At 34.6% G+C, this 17788-nt stretch overlaps 1 protein-coding gene across 1 annotated transcript in view; it reads left to right on the top strand.

Moving 5' to 3' along the window:
- Positions 1-3390: 3390 nt before the first annotated feature.
- Positions 3391-17788, top strand: part of LOC113053544 (N-chimaerin-like) — a 47444-nt gene continuing 33046 nt past the window's right edge. Inside the window, exons 1-5 of the mRNA XM_026218667.1 lie at positions 3391-3767; positions 5787-5825; positions 6080-6135; positions 12118-12149; positions 12297-12410. Coding sequence (XP_026074452.1) covers positions 3749-3767; positions 5787-5825; positions 6080-6135; positions 12118-12149; positions 12297-12410 — 260 coding nt within the window. The 5' untranslated portion in view covers positions 3391-3748. The remainder of the gene's footprint in view (positions 3768-5786; positions 5826-6079; positions 6136-12117; positions 12150-12296; positions 12411-17788) is intronic.

Raw genomic sequence — 17788 nt, 5'->3', positions numbered from 1 at the left:
GTATTAATGACTAAAAATACATATTTCATGTCTAAACTTTGTTTTAAAAGTAAGTTAGCTTTTATTAGATTCGTTGCTCTATCATGTGGCAGTGTAATTTTCTAATAATTTATTCTAAGTGTGTTCGCCTGTATGTTTCCAGACGTTTTTATGAAATGAGATTTAAAAATACAAAAACGTTAATTAGTGTTACAAGATTTAATCATATAGAATTGGTGTAGTTTATATAAAGTGGTTAAGAAGCAAGGTGATTTTTGAACTGAATCGTTTAAAGGAACCGATTCAGATGAACGATTCGTCGAGTCAGTCGTACTCAGGAGGAGTGCTGCTGCTCCCCCTGCTGTTTGATTGCTGTATAGTTTTATAAACAGCCCCTCTGACTGTGTTCTCTTATTGCTCATTCATCATCTTGTTTTTTCTGGGTTTTTTTTTTTTTTTTTTTTTTTTCAACCAGCTGTGAACTTTAGCCTGACGAGATTGAGATGGACTAAACAGAGTGTGAATGTACTGACCTTTCGGTGTTTCTGGATGAGAGCATCTTCAGTTTGATGAGACTCCCAGCTTTCCAGTCATGGCTACACGGGTCAAAGTGAGGGCCAGATGCATAAACATCACCAAGGGGAGTTCAGAATGAGACTTGAGAGCTAGTTTGACTAACCAGCAATTAACTAAGTGTTTATCGCTTCAGATTCAAATTAGATCAATCTATGTTTTTATGTGACTGACTTTAAAAAAAATATGAAAAATATAAGGTGTCTTAACTTGTAAGACTAATCTAAGCGTGCAAATGGTTTTAGCTGAGCAGTACCTTTATATTTAGCACATTATTATCTCTAATTTAGGGGAATCAAGTATTATTAACACACTAGCTGAAACTGCATTGTGTGTTGTAATGGCAGTTATGAGATATATTTCCTCAGTTGTGATTTCAAATTATTGACATCTCTTAGTAATTAGACTGTTTTTTTTATTGACAAGCAAATTAAATATATCATCATGGTCTTTAACATACTTCATGAACAAGCAATTTCCAAAAGAAGAAACCTATCTTTAGGCCAAAATAACCATTGCTTCATCTTATGGCACGCCATGCACGTCTTTTTATTCTCGTCGTATTCAAAAAAAGGATATTTACTTTCCTTCAACAGCAGGAAATGAGAGCTGAACAATAAATAGTGTAGTGTGAGGGGCTGATGTCCTGTGAGTGTAAACGCTGGGCTATTGTGTGAGCTTCCTGTCAGTGTACACACTTCATCTTCTGTCAGTTCAGGCCATCGGGGAACAAACTGGAGAATTAAACAATGCAAGGTACAAGCTTAAGCAGAGCTTCAATGGTGCTTATTTATGTCTAGAAAGCATCGTTTTCTAAAAAAGCATCAAATTCTTACAAAATTACCAACTTACACTGTATGTAAATAGTTACATTTCTCACAAGGCTGAGTTTGGAGAATATAAAACACAAAATAAGTTATATTTAACACACGTGCAGACTGAAATGAATCTGATAAGATTTAGATATATAGATATTTACACACACACACACACGTATGTGACCCTGGACCAGTCTTACATGTCAATTTTTCAAAATTGAGAAGTATACATCCTCTGAAAGCTATTTAATATCAATATTTGAAAAATCTGGAATCTGAGGATGCAAAAAAATCTAAATACTGAGAAAATCATCTTTAAAGTTGTCCAAATGAATTCTTAGCAATGCATATTACTAATCAAAAATTAAGTTTGATATATTAACAGTAGGACATTTACTAAATATCTTCATGGAACATCATCTTTACTTAATAATATCCTACTGATTTTTGGCATACAAGAAACTTTGATAATTTCGACCCATACAATGTTTTTTTGGTTGTTGATAAAATTGTACCCCAGCGACATAAGACTGGTTTCGTGCTCCAGGGTCACACACAAACACACATATACATACATATATATATACACACATACATATTTGGTCACCGCAGGCTGCATGTAATTTAATGTGAGTTACACACAAGTTACCTTTTCAATCATTTTAGTGGATCAGAAACATACAGTAGAACCAGTGAAGACCCATTCAAGAAATAAATGACTCTTATCAGCCAATTTCAATAATTCATAAAGAGACTTCACTGAATGATCGTACTGAATCTGTCAAACTTTCATTACTTTTAGTGATGGAATATTTTAAACACTAATAATGTAGCCTACACATATATTACAATGATTTTACTGATTTCACAGTTTTCCACAAGGATTGCAATATAACGTTTACTTCAGTTCTTTTGGAGTCAATCTATATCAGATAATGAACACACACACACAGATGAACTGCACAGTTTGGGCTCAGATAATGTACATTTGATTCTCTGTAGGCCAATAAATGAGAGGGGATTTCTGGCTACTATATAATCAAAATGGGTTTTATAAATGAATCAAAATCAGAATCAAATCCATGTTTGTGAATTGGATTTGAACCCGAAGTCTGCATGGATACCACATTACATCACCCAAGATCTTCCTTGAAAATACATTTCAACAGTATTTAAAGCTGTTAGTGAATATATGGCCTAGTGTGTATTCTCTCTCTACAGAACTATTAAAGACCCCACAAGGTTTTCATTAGTAATTACACTTAGGAGGAGCTTCTTCAATCATCAGGCTCCTAAACTCAAACTCAGTCTCTTAACCTGTACATGACTTCACTTAATTATCAGTAAGATACTGAATAAACTGACACTGACACTGCAAACAGCAATTGCCATATTTTTTATTTTTATTTATTTACTATTGCTACTATTAGTATTACTATTGCTGCTGTGTAAATACCCTGTACATCCTGTTTCACATTCTCCCCTTGTACATTCCTGCTCATCTTAATATGTATTAAGTCTACAGTATACTGTCCTGCACATTAAATTTTTTAAGCTTTTATTTTATTCTTTTTTATCTTACTTTTCCCATATATATTTTTTTATATAGTTTTCTTGTGTTTGTATTCTTTAAAATTTCTTTAATAATACAACTGTGACGAATAACAATCTTGAATCTAGAATCTTGAAACGCTGCGGTGACAATAATGTGATCTGAGTTGATAGTGCAAAGGAAGATCGGCAATGAAAAACTTATTAAAACAATTCATTTATGAATTCTTAAAAGCAAAAAAAAAAAAAAAAAAAAAAAAAAAAACTCTGTTCAACATGTAATACTGTAACGCCTTTGAACAGAGTAAAAAGCTTGCATTTATACACGTCACGTGAACGTGAATTCTATACACCTGAAGTCTTAGACGTGTCTCAGCATCATCTCGTCACACTGAGGAGGTTTCCAAGGTAACGCGCCGCGAGGAGGCTGCAGTCCCTGAGGAAGAGCGCGCGCGCGCGGTGTGTGTGTGTGTGTGTGTGAGTGTGATCGGGTCATGTGGTCTCACAAGATGGCGACTTCAGTACTGGGATGTAAAGAGTGAATCCGAGCTCCAGAGCTGCAGCAAACACACACACACACACACACCCGGGCACGCGCGCGCGCGCTCGGAACAGAGACCGGTCCGGTTCTCCCGCGGTCTGCGCTGCGCTCATTGCTCAGTTGTTGCTCTCGGACTCGGTGGATGAAAGTTTAGCTCGGCAACATCGCTTATGCGGGATTCCCACAGTGGACAGTTCATAAACCTTCTCCTTCAGAATACAAGGTTGCTCGTCATAATTCCGGACTGGTTCTCGGATGTTAGTCCAGACCTGCATCACTGTCTGCGATGGCCCTCCATGTGTTCGGTGAGTCCAGATCTGAGTTCTGTTTGTGTGACACGCGCATCAGAGCTCAGACAGAGAGATGCTGATCAGGGTTTTTATGACAAACTCACTTCCAGTGCGGGTTCACACTGAGATCATGTGCTCAAAATAACTTAGACTTCATCCACATCTCTGTCGTGGTACTGATACTACAAAAGGCAAACGGGTTTCATCAACATTTTGATCGTTCTTCTATCAAAATAGTACCTTTTGATGCTTCTGTATTTAATATGCATGTTGTTTATGAGCTCATATTAATTAGGCGAATATGCATATAAGAATAATGTCACACTGGAATAAAAATGCTGAAAGACTTCTGATGAAGCGCATCTACACTTTCAGTTATAATCTTGAAACCTGACTAAGGAGCTCGTGGATGTCTTGTCATCTAAACACATATATATATATCATCACATGACTGTGCCTGAGCTCAGTAAGCCTCAAACACTTGTTGAAGTTATGAAGAAGACATATGTTTGCTCTTATCTCTGGATGAGGAAGCAGCCATTTTCTATGAATATGTTGTGCTGAATCATACTCAGATTATCAGAAGTATAATGTGTCTGACTGTAGAAGATATCTCTGAATGTTTGGTGTGAAACTCTTTTCTATCACTGTGTTACACAGCCAGACTCGCACTGCTGTGTTCTTCAGATGAATATATCCAAACGCTTTTCAAGTGCCTATTGTGATGAACATAATTGGGTTTTTTATTTTCTGTTTTGTAAGTTTGTGTGAAAGGAAGAGGAAGCTGTCTTTCCTCCGAGAGAGTGAGAGTGAGTTCTCTCTCTCTCTCTCTCTCTCTCTCTCTCTCTCTCTCTCTCTCTCTCTCTCTCTGCCCCCCCCCTCTCTCTCTCTCCCTGTCATCCTCTCTCTCTCTCTCTCTCTCTCTTTGTCTGTCTATCCATCTCTCTGTCCGACTGTCTGTCTCTGTCTCTCTGTCTGTCTATCTTTATTACTGTCTGTCTGTCTGTCTGTCTGTCTGTCTATCTATCTATCTATCTATCTATCATTCTGTCTGTCTATATCGATAGATAGGTAGATGGATAGATATGCAAAAAAGAAAGCATAGTAAACCGTTCAATAGAAAGCTCATTTCAGTGGTGTTACTGAGTGAATTTGTTGGGGAAAAATGTTCAATTAAAAGCAAAATGAGTGTTCATTATGTTACATTCAAAAGTTTGGAGTAATTCTTTAATTATTATTATTATTTTATTATTATTATTATTATTATTATTATTTTATTCACCAAGGCTGCATTTACTTGATCAAAAAAATTGAAATATTACTGTAATTTAAAATAATAAACATTTTGTTTTTATCATTATTTGAATAATGTAGTTTATTCCTCTGATCAAAGCTGAATTTTCAGCATAGGTGTCTTCAGTGTCACCTGATTCTTCAGAAATCATAATAATATGCTAATTTGATGCTGTAAATTCAGTTTTGATCACAATAATTCATTTTTAAAATATATATAAAAATAGAAAACAGTTATTTAAAATTGCACACAAAAATAATCATATTGTTACTGTTTTTACTGTATATCTTTATAATAAAATGCTTGATTAATATTGTATTTAGTTAATCTGTGACTTGGATTGTAAAGCAAAAGGAATGGAACAGCAATGATCATAACCGTAATAAAAGAAATGTATAAAATATAAGAAATCTTCAGTAAAAATAATGAAGAAAACCCTGCAGATCCTAATGTTTCCCAGCAGATGGCAGTCTCACATAGACAATACATGGACATGTGTTTGTGAGGCTCATGTGGAGTATACTGCTGATGTTTACTCGGGCTTGAAATAATAAATATATCAAGTTAAGGTCAAGTTGCTGAAATATTAATATTATTGCAGGCATCGTTAGGGAATTCAGTTTTCTTCTTTTTGTAGTACATGCACAGACTTTTTCAAAAATACATGTTTAATTTTCATCCATTTGACTTGCATTGTATTTATTTATTTATTTCGTCTCTTCGTCTCTTCTTCCTCTCAGATAATGATGAGTACAGACCGCCTGTATGGAAATCCTACTGTAAGTTTACTTTTTAATACACCAACATAAGTGTTATATAAAAGTATTTATTGTAAGAGCTAGTTTGCAGGAACATTTCACAGTTGAACGTTATTCTACTAGAGCAGTGAATGATTGTATCTGAACAGTACAACAAATTAAGTTATTTCACTTTTTTTAAGGAATCATATATAATACAGAAATATGCATTTAGATATCGCATGATAATTCAGATGTATTGCTTCTGAAACGCGTGTGGTGTTGTGTTGTAATAGTGTACGAGCTCCAGCAGGAGGCGCCACATCCTCGCAGAGTCACCTGCGTATCTGAGGTGAGTCAACGGGGCTGAACACTGTTGTGCTTTTGAGATTTGTGACGTACAAATGTCTTCAAAAAGACACAAACATGACTTTTCCAAAAAGACAAAAACTTGAAAAACAAAAACGTGAATTGGAACAAACCCATGACTCCTACTAAACTTTTATCAACAGCTTCCTCATGTAAATGAAACGTAGCTCGAGGGGCACTCCATTGAAAGTGCATAGGTGGCGCTAGATGAACATTCATTAGGAAGTCTGACAGTCAATATCAGCTGCTGTTTGCTAGATTATTTGACGATAATATCAGGGATTTGTAATATGCTAGGGATCATATGCAAATCAGAATTAAAGGGATATTTCCCTCAGAAAAAAAAAAAAAGCTGTTAATCTAGTCACCCTCAGTACATGACTTTTTCTTCTTCAGCAGAACAGTAAAGTTAACAGTAATTTTTAAATGGAGCTATTGTCCTTTGCGATTCATAAAATGTCAGTGACTTAACGTTTTTGACAATTAAAAAAAAAAAGCATATCAAGGAACAAAAAATGAATGCTTGTGGTTCCTGGCAATATTTTTAGGTCTTATGAAGCGAAATTATTGCTCTGTGGAAGAAACTGAACATTATTTGCAGCATTATTACCATGGTTTGAGCTAAAGCTCTTCTTGATTTATTTTATACATTAATTTAATAAATTATTTTTTTTCCTTAATATATATATATATATATATATATATATATATATATATATATATATATATATATATATATATATATATATATATATATATATAGGCAGCACAACAAATAATGTGATGGTTTTATTTATTTATTTATTTCATTTATTTATTTATTTCTAAAGACATTTTTTGTGACTATTTTCCTGACCAACACATTTATCCCAGCAAAAATGTATTTTAATTTTTTTTAAACAAAAAGAAAGAAATAAACAATAAGAGCCTTAAATAGGCCTATTTTATGACTTATTTATTTGACAATGTGACATTAAATGATTTTATTTTATTTTTTAAACACATTATAGGCAACACAACAAATACTGTGGTGGTTTATTTATGTTTAAAGAAAATGAAACCTATTATAGGACTTTTTTGTGACATTGTGGCAGTATTTTCCTGGCAAACACATGTATCCAATTATTATTATATTTAAATCAGCATAAATTATAAGTAGCACAACAAAAACCATGATGATACAATTCAATGACTGGTTGATTGGTTTGGTTTGTTGCTTGCAGGGATGAAAACAGCATGTGTTTTATTTTGCTTTTTGGTGGTGAAAGAAAAAGAATATGTACTTAATTGTCATGAAAAAAAAACTTTAAAAAGTATAAAATAGGCTTAATTTTCTTTAAGGAAATGCAGTTCCTTATATGTTCCTTCCAGTTTTGTGCTGAAATAGCAGCTGGATGATGATAAGGAACATGTTCGTTTAAAAGACACAGACGCTGGCGTCTGTGGAGGGAGCTTTAATAAGATGTTGATCTGCTGACGGTGGGACGGGGGTCTCCTGCTGTTAGCACGATTCAGCAGGTATTTTAGTCCCAGACATGGACCCCATTCCCCCCTCGCCCCGCCCCGCCCCAGCCGTATTAATTAACGGTGGATTAACATTAACCAGATGCACTCTGCTCCTCATGTTTATCTCAAGGGCTTCTTGAGGATTGGTTCTGGAGCGTTTGTTGCTCTGGGCTGCTTCTGTAAAGGGCAGGTGAAGGGTTTAACCCTGTCTAATCCCCTTCAAAAGACCCCGCAAATGTTTTCAGCATTCAGAGCATGCAAATCATTGACCAGAGTCCTCGAACACACACACACACACACACACACTCACTGTGTGTGTGTGTGTGTGTGGTGTCTTTCTGCTGATCTGTTTTGTAGTGCACTGCAGAGATTTCTGTTCATTATGACTAAAGCCAGGAGCAATGCTACACCCACACACACAGACACACACACACACACACACCTGAAATGATAGGAGTTACATCTGATATTTATCAAGAATGTGTTCATGTGTGAAGGAAAACCCAGCGTTCATTCCCCGAATGTTAAGAGTCTTATGTAACTCTCTTTCAGGGGAGGATCACAGTATGTTTATCCTTAGATATTCTGTATCCTTAGAAAATTATTCTGGATTATTTTGGGTAAGAAATGCACACTACACTTAGTGTTAGTTCACTCCAAAATAAAATTTACACACCCTCATGTCGATCCAGTGGCCTTAAAATGGCCTTAAATTGGCCTTAAATATATATATATTTATATATTTAATGTTAATCTTTTTATTCAGGAAGGATGCATTAAATTGATTAAAATTTAAGAGTACATACCAGAAATGTATATTTAAAATAAATGCTGTTCTTCCGAACATCCTATTCATCAAAGAATCTTGAGGGGGGAAAAAGAAAGTGTTTTCAACTCTGATTTTAAGAAATATTCAATTCAGTATATCAGAATGATTTCTGAAGGATCATGTGACATTAAAGACTGGATTAATGATGCTGAAAATACAGCTTTGATCACAGCATATTAGATATATATATAACAATAGCAGGATCTTTACTGTAACTTCACATGGACATATGGACATATATTTCCTTTTGAAAAATGAAGTCTATTTATAATAACAAGAACTGATGAATTGTGCACATAATGGGCAGGAACATTAATTCTAGTAAATGGGGCCAATTTTGATGTCCTGTTTTTCCTGATTTCCAGAATAGGAGAGAACCAATGTAATGAAATTAACTTTATAAATGAGGTGAGAAATTGGGTGAAAACGTGTGAAACAATTGGCTCATTTATCTGATGTCACCTGCTCACTGCTGATATTAGCATTTAAGGATGCTGATAGAGAAAACCAAGACTGAAATCAGGCGCTCTCATTCTTCATACAGCGAATAGTGCACACTCAGCACACACACACACATACACACACACACACACACACGGGCCCTTTGACTGTTAAACTCTGGCTTTCAGTGATTGATTAGCTCTCTAGTGTTGCTGATTCCCATCATTAGCTAGTTTTATTACCCTGTCGCTCATTTCACCTACAACTCACACACACGGCATTAACACTCAACACTTTCTGCCTTTTCCATCAGGTAACAATGTTATTCCATCCCACATCCCATTTCCCCAGAAACAGTCATCTATTCACTGACTGACACTTCTCATTGTCTGGGTGTTGTGTTTCATTACAGTGTAAAGCTGCATCGGTTGGTTTATTCCTCCTGGGTGTGTATATTTGTAGCTGTATAAATCTGGATTTGTGTAGCACCTTTCGTTTTTCTCATTGTTAAAGTTCTCCGATGTGTTTTAGTCTGAATCCCTGTGGTAAACCTGCAAACACACAGCACTGATCCTCTGCCCCGTGTGTGTGTGTGTGTGTGTGTGTGTTTTTCCTGTATGAACGTGGGGGAAGGGAAGCGAGGATGAGGACGCTTTGTGAATTCAGTGCTGCTGGATCTCTGTGAGCTCAAGGTTAATCATTCAAGAGAGTGTTGTGGAGTGTGTTATGCTCATTTATTTGAGTGTTGGCTTTATGCTGCTGATTGGCGTATCAAGGGTTAAATGTGACCAAAAGGACACTTAAAGAAAATGTATTCAGGTGGGGGTTTTAGTTAGTTGTTTTTTTATAATGTCAATATTTTGGTTGTATGTTGTTTTTTTGTTTGTTTGTTTTTTGGTGCCGAAAAGCTTAAATGAAAAATAAAATCTGTAAAAAAAAATCTACACATTTTACAGGTAAAAAATAAATAAAATGTAATGTTAATATACCAAATTACTAAAATCAGTTTCTATAGCATACTGATAACCATAAAAACACATATGGTTAAGAGAAAGGAAAATTATGAATCAGAGTTCTTCACAAGCAGCTTTTCCATAAAGTGAGGAGGTAAAAACTAATATATAAAGTGCACACAGTGCAATTCACACAAACACAAAACACATCATAGTAACACACACACGAGACTAAAATAATGCAATAAATAATTCTGGGAATGTCAGTTTGCTTTTTTCACACTGAAAATGTAAAGAAGACTTGTTCCTTTTCACTTCCAAAAACTGTGCATTTAACAGTATTTTACTGTAAAATTACATGAAATGTCCCAATAGGTCTGTAACAGTTTTCCACCGTTTATAATAAGGGAAGATACTGACCAATGAACAGGTTTTTACAATATTATTTTTACAGTCGTATACCGTTAAAATCACGGTTTAGAGTAAAGTGTCCTGATGTATTTCACAGTAATTAGCAAAAATGCATATGCTGAACGTGATTGAAAAAAGAATGCATATTGATAAAAAAAAATAATGTAATCTTACATAACAGTTTCTTTGGTTCTAAACGAATCTAAATCAAATCCAGATTAGCAGCATTTATTACAGGGCTCTCTGGGATACTTGTTATTGGTTGGCCAGCTGGCATTCTGTCAAATAGTTTTTGTTTTGTTGCATATTAAAATGTTCATGTCTGTTTGTCAGCGAGGGATTTGTAGATGCAGTAATTCATTTAGATTCGTCAGATGAACTCTCACCCTGAGAACTGGGTCAGAAGGTCTCCAGTAGCATGTTGTTGGTGGGATTTTCATTATTTGATTTAATAATTATTGTTATCCAGTGTATTATTAAAAATATATTCATTATTAACCCACAGGCCATCTGAGAATGCATAGTCTATTTCTATTATGACATCCCATTAAATACAAATAAAGGTCTATATATAATTCATAGAATAAGTTTTGACTGGAGTAACTGATTTGACTGTGCTTTATTCAATAATTTAATTAAACTGTCAAAAGTGCATAAATTTGCATAGAATATTGGATTACTCTTTTACATCATTGGCACCTTTTCCATAGACATAAATTATTAAAAATGATATCAGATGTATTTTACATATTCTGCCAAAGCAGCTGGGATGCGATTACCCATGAGGGCTTTTGTCCCAGGAAGGGGTCATCACACCCCATAGTGGAGTGAGATGACCTTTATAATGATTTTCACAGAACTTGTCCCAAGATTAGCCTATATATGTTCACGTCTATTAAAGAGATACTCCACCCCAAAATGAAAATTGTGTCATTAATCACTTTACCCCCATGTTGTTCCAAACCTGTAAAAGCTTTGTTCGTCTTCAGAACACAATTTAAGATATTTTGGATGAAAACCGTGAGGCTTGTGCCTGCCCATAGACTGCCAGGTAAATGACATGGTCAAGGTCCATAAAAGTATGAAAATATGTTTTTAAGCAAAGAAAACTAAAATATATTGTGAAATGAAGAGACACAGAGGAGACTGTTGACAAAGGATTTGTTGAATAAAGTAATTTTTTTTGTTTTCTTCGCTTAAAAACAGTATTCTCGTCGCTTCATAATGTTACGGTTGAAACACTGTTGGCAGATGGACTATTCTGACGATGTCTTTCATACTTTCCTGGACCTTGACCGTGTAAATTACTTGGCAGTCAATGGGACAGTCACAAGCCTCACGGTTTTCATCCAAAATATCTTAAATTGTGTTCTGAAGACGAACTAAGCTTTTACAGGTTTTGAACGACATGGGGGTAAGTGATAAATGACACAATTTTCATTTGGTGGTGGAGTATCCCTTTTAATTATATAAATTATTATTGATGTATATCATCCTGTACATCCGTTAACTATGTTCCAGTTTAACAGTAAATGCACACTGCTCAAGATTGCCGTCTTCTCTATATTCCTCTTTTGCAGTTTGTCACCAATAACCCATTAGCTTTGATAGTTGTATGTCCCTCATGAAACTCATCATCATTTTGTGATAAAATAATTAAACTCTAGTCAACATTATATTTATGTGTTTATTAAAGTGTGATGACGACACATTACTTCACATCAGTTTAGTTTCTTAAATCAGTCTCTTATAGCACTGTAGATGTTCTCCAGTGATATGTGTGCTCCTGAACTTTTTTTGTAATGATCTCTCTCTGGAGTTTCAGGTGGAGAATCGGCCGAAGTACTATGGACGAGAGTAAGTTTCATTACACTCCTTACAGACCCAGTTCAGATTCTGCTGGTGTGGACTGACATGAATCCCCAGTGTTTAAATAAGCTAATTCAGGATTCAGACCTAATTCGGTCTTATTAATATTCCTTCTCTGATTGGTTTCTTGTGAAGGTATCATGGGATGATCTCCAGAGAGGAAACCGACCAACTGCTCAGTGTGGCTGAAGGAAGTTATCTGATCCGAGAAAGCCAGAGACAGCCGGGCACGTACACGCTAGCTCTACGGTACATGAACCTACGCCTTTGACCTTTGACCTGTTAATGTCCAGACTCCCCTTCTTCGTCAAGATGTTCTGACTCTGACTTAAAGAAACTGAATATCAACATGCAAAAACATTTAAGCAAGCATGTTAACATTAACAGTAACATTATGGTAAAAATGTGTTAAAATATGACAAAACACGTTTTCTGTTTGTTAAACTATGTGTTAAAATGCTAGTACATGTTAACATTGGGCTAAAACATGCTAGAAACATGTTAGCAATGTGTTAAAAAATTATATAAACATCCTAGCTACATGATGAATTATGCTGGCAGTGTTAAAACATGCTAGAAACATGTTAGCATTGTGTTAAAACATGCTATAAACATGTTAACATTGTGCTAAAAAATGCACGAAACATGTTAACATTGTGCTAAAAAATGCTAGAAATATGTTAACATTGTGTTAAAACATGCTAGAAACATCTTAACATTGTGCTATAACATGCTGCAAACATATTAACAGTGTGTTAAAACATGCTAGAAACATCTTAACATTGTGCTAAACATGCTAGAAACATCCTAACATTATGCTAAAACATGCTAAAAAACATCTGAACATTATGCTAAAACATGCTACAAACATCTTGAAATTATGCTAAAACATGCGCGAAACATCTTAACATTATGCTAAAACATGCTAGAAACATGTTGACAGTATGCTAAAACATGCTTGAAACATCTTAACATTATGCTAAAACATGCTCGAAACATCTTAACATTATTCTAAAACATGCTCGAAACATGCTAACCAGTGATGGGAATAACGGCGTTATAAATAACGGCGTTACTAACGGCATTACTTTTTCCAGTAACTGATTATCTAATTGATTACTCTTCTCATCTTAATAACGCCGTTACCGTTACTGCCAAAAAATTACTATAACTGATGATGAAGCTGTTTTTTTTTTGTTTTTTTTTCATCAGACCAACTAGATCTCTGAGCGAGAGGCAAATACTTGTTTTTACTGTTCTTCCTTGGTTAGTGGGCAGAGCACGAGACAAGCGCATAAATGCTGACGATTGGCTGAGGTAGAGTAAAATTTCATTGTAAGCCAATCAGAGGTAGAGTTGGGCGGGTGTTCGAAAGCACGCATAGTAGTGATGGGAATTCGGCTCTTTTGACTCAGCTCACTGAAAAGAGCCGGCTCTTTGGCTCACAAACGGCTCTTTAAATGACTTTGACTATAATATTTCAATTTTTATTACATAATTATTTAATTTCAATAGGCTAAATTTGAAAAAGTAGAGTCGGCTCTTCAGATATGCTAGCCAGCTCCCGAAGTTCAACTAAAAGAGCCGGCTCTTAGAGTCGGCTCATTCGCGAATCGCGAACGACTCATCAAAAGCTCATTCGCGAACAAGTCGATCCATCATCTCTAACGCTCATTCGCGAACGACCCATCATCACTAACGCTCATGAATTGCGAACAACCCATCATAACGCATAGTCGGACAGGACAGGATACACAAGGAGCAACACAAGCCAGTCATTCAACGAGAGACAGGTATGGCGGCGAGCCCAAATAATCCAAAAGTAGCCTTCTCTAAATGGAAGTATAAACATTACTTTTTCCTTCAAGAAATTAAAGAAACAATAAAAGGAAATATCAAAAGTTCCCAAAAATCTATCGTGTTATTTGCATTGATCCACTATATAAACATAATATTTACATACATGGCATTTGATTGGAGGCTATAGTCTCACTTTGTCCCACAGCAACATTTTTTTTAGATGTGTGTACAATGTTTCATGTTTCTGTTAATAATGTATTGTATTAAGTGTCCATTTCCTTATAATATACAGATTTATCATAAATAATTGAACATGCACATGTATTTTAAGTTCCTTTAAAGAGAGGTAGAGGTGGGGTCACATTTGAGCATTTAAAATGTAATTTTACTTGAAAGTAACGCAATAGTTACTTTCTTAAGTAACTACTTACTTTAAAAATTTGTAACTGAGTAACTAATTTAGTTACTTTTTGGAAGAAGTAACTAGTAACTGTAACTAATTACTTTTTTAAAAGTAACCTGCCCAACACTGATGCTAACATTGTGCTAAAACGTGCTAGAAACATCTTAACATTATGCTAAAACATGCTCGAAACATCTTAACATTATTCTAAAACATGCTCGAAACATGCAAACATTGTGCTAAAACGTGCGAGAAACATCTTAACATTATGCTAAAACGTGCTAGAAACAAACATCTTAACATTATGCTAAAACATGCTCGAAACATCTTAACATTATGCTAAAACATGCTAGAAACGTTAACATTGTGATAAAACATGCTAGAAACATCTTAACATTAAGCTAAAACACGCTCGAAACATCTTAACATTATGCTAAAACATGCTCGAAACATGTTAACATTATGCTAAAACATGCTCGAAACATCTTAACATTATACTAAAACATGCTCGAAACATCTTAACATTGTGCTAAAACGCTCGAAACATCTTAACATTATGCTAAAACATGTTCGAAACATGTTAACATTGTGCTAAAACATGCTAGAAACATTCTAGCATCTTAGTAAATTTTATTTTGACTTCTCTGACTTCTCCATATAAAACCTTCAAACTTTAAGTTAAAAATATATATTTAAAACTTTTAGATAAGGCTTTGTCAAGACAACATCAAAACTGATCTTCAAACTTGACTCTTATGTTTAACTTTGCATTTTTAAATGTTGTGGTTAAATATCTCTGTAAAGAAGTTCTGTGCAGTAATTGAGATTATTAGTGGTTTGCTGATGTTGTCAGATTTATTTCTGAGGAACACCTACAAACCATCTGTGCAAAACTAAGTTTGCAGCTCTGTTTAACCTCAGCATTTGTGCCCTGTAACCTCCCGAGATCAAAACCTTGTGTTAGTAACCCATCCGTCTGTGACCTAGATCTTCACTCTTTCTTCAGTATGCCTGCCGTATCTTGACCTAGTCTTGAACCCATGTGTGTTTGGCTTATTTTAGCCTTGGCTGATGTGTGATCAGTGTAGATGTATCATCAGTCCTGACATGTATTAGAAGAGATGTTTTGGATGTGGAGCAGACCAGTTGACATTTCTGAAGGGCATATCATTTTAGAATTATGCTGTGTTTCTCTCAGAAATCCTTTCAGCATTATTTTGAGTCCGGAATGAAGTCTGTTCTTGAAGAGACTGATGTCTCCTAATCGTATTCGAACGATGTGTGTTTACTTTGGTTTTTGCTGTTCATAGTCATCAATAGTGTTTTTAAAAGGCCATTATTTTACATTTTTATAAAACATAGGTCAAGGTTTCTTACATTAAATCAAGCTTAACACCATTATTTCTTTCTTTCTTTTACTTTTTAGTGTTTACTTTGTTCAGGTTTAGGATTTTTTCACATTCCAGCCTCTCATTGACCCTTAGAATATAACAAGCTGATTTTGCTTCTATTTCAATAATACTCTATTTAAACATCCTGTGTTATGATTGTTAAATGCTGCACAACGGTGTCTTTTAGCAGGCCAAATATTGGTAATGTGTAAATGTGGGTGATACACACAATTGATGGGAAGGACATGTATAATGTTACAAAATATTTATATTTCTAATAAACACTGTTCTTTTGATAAACATATTAAGCAGCATTTTTCAAACAAATCAAATAAATGCAACCTTGATGAGCATAACAGACTCCTTTCAAAAGCATTAAAACAATGACGTTTTTAATTGGTAGTGTATGTTAATGTTATTGAAATCTGTATCGTAAAATCTGTGTTGAGGTTTGTGTGTGTGAGTGTGTGCCCGAGACACAAAAAGTCTCACGATAATCCCTTTAATCTGCTCGCTTGAGCAGACGGTGGCCATACACTGCTACAAACTGCACGTGCTGACTTTCTAGTCCAAATTCTGTGTGTGTGTGTGTGTGTGTGTGTGTGTGTGTGTGTGTGTGTGTGTGTGTGTGTTTGTGTATTTCTTAGCTACTCTTGTGTGCTCATCCTCAGGCATTTAATTCCTCAGAGAAAGCATCTGTTGTGTCCTGTGCGCAAATGCTTTAACATCTAAGAGCTCTATTGCCATCAGACTTTAATGACATTAGCCTTTGTGCATGTGTGTGTGTGTGTGCGTGCTGATATGAACTCCTTGTTGTGTGTATTGGTAAGTGTTAGCAGATCCATCTGCATCTGATTTTGGGTGTGTGTCTCTGTGGGATCATAATCAAACTCCAACAGGAAGCACATGAATTATAAAACCTCAGCAGCTCAGCTGTCCTGTGATTTCCAGTGGCACACAACAACATTACCATCAAGCTGCTGTTTTCTAATACTGTTTGATACACATATTTAAACCGAAATTAAAATACAAATATTCATTTTCTAAAACAATGTTAATTGAATTTATCAAGTAACCACATTCATTCACTTTATTCACTGTGTGCATACTCACTCTTTGTCTTATGCTTGCTAAAAGTATTCTAAAACTGCTTTATAAATGTTTATTTGTCTCCACTCTGTTAACATTCACAATTGTGAATTATATTGTAAATCTTTGACTATAAATTACAGATTTTCATCTCAAATGGTGAATATTGGCATAAGTTTTTACTTACTTTTTTGTGTGTTTGTGTGATCCATCCTTTTAGGGTGATTGATTTGAGAAAAACACAAAAAACACAAATTAGAAATATTTTTTAATTGTACTATTATTAAAAAGTAGGAGTTATTACAGTAATCATTTTATTTTATATTGTACAATAACATTTCAACACAAATATTTACCTGAATATTTATCAGATTTTCTTAATTTCAAGATTTTAATTTGGTGGTTTGGCAGCATATATATATAATTAACAGCCTATTGCAATAAGCTTATTTTGTTTGGATGTATAAAAAATGTATTTAAAATTTTGAAAATGAAGAAATGCAGATAATATTTCATTTTTATTACAACAGTGCTATTGCAGTATATGTATTATTTCTTTATATATATATATATATATATATATATATATATATATATATATATATATATATATATAAAATCCTTGAATTACCATCATTGAAGAAACATGTAGGTTTGCATGGGACAAACTAAACAGCCAAACCCCTCCCTATTTTGGTTCACCCTAATGATTAACTATAAACTTTCAAATATTGGCATCTATTAACAAAGGTCATGTTATTATAAACAGATGTTTCTAAAACAGTCCAATTGGGTGGAAGAATAATTAATATTGAAGGGTGGGTATTAAATGTCATAGTTTGTGGTGCAAAAGCCAAATAAATGCAAAATAGGTCAAAAGGTTAAAAATCAGATGAGAACCATGTAGATTAGATGTTAAATGTGTGTAGGGTGAACTGGGCTAC

This window comes from Carassius auratus, chromosome 34 (genome assembly GCF_003368295.1).
Source record: "Carassius auratus strain Wakin chromosome 34, ASM336829v1, whole genome shotgun sequence".
NCBI lineage: Eukaryota > Metazoa > Chordata > Actinopteri > Cypriniformes > Cyprinidae > Carassius > Carassius auratus.
This window is presented reverse-complemented; position numbering and strand designations above follow the sequence as displayed.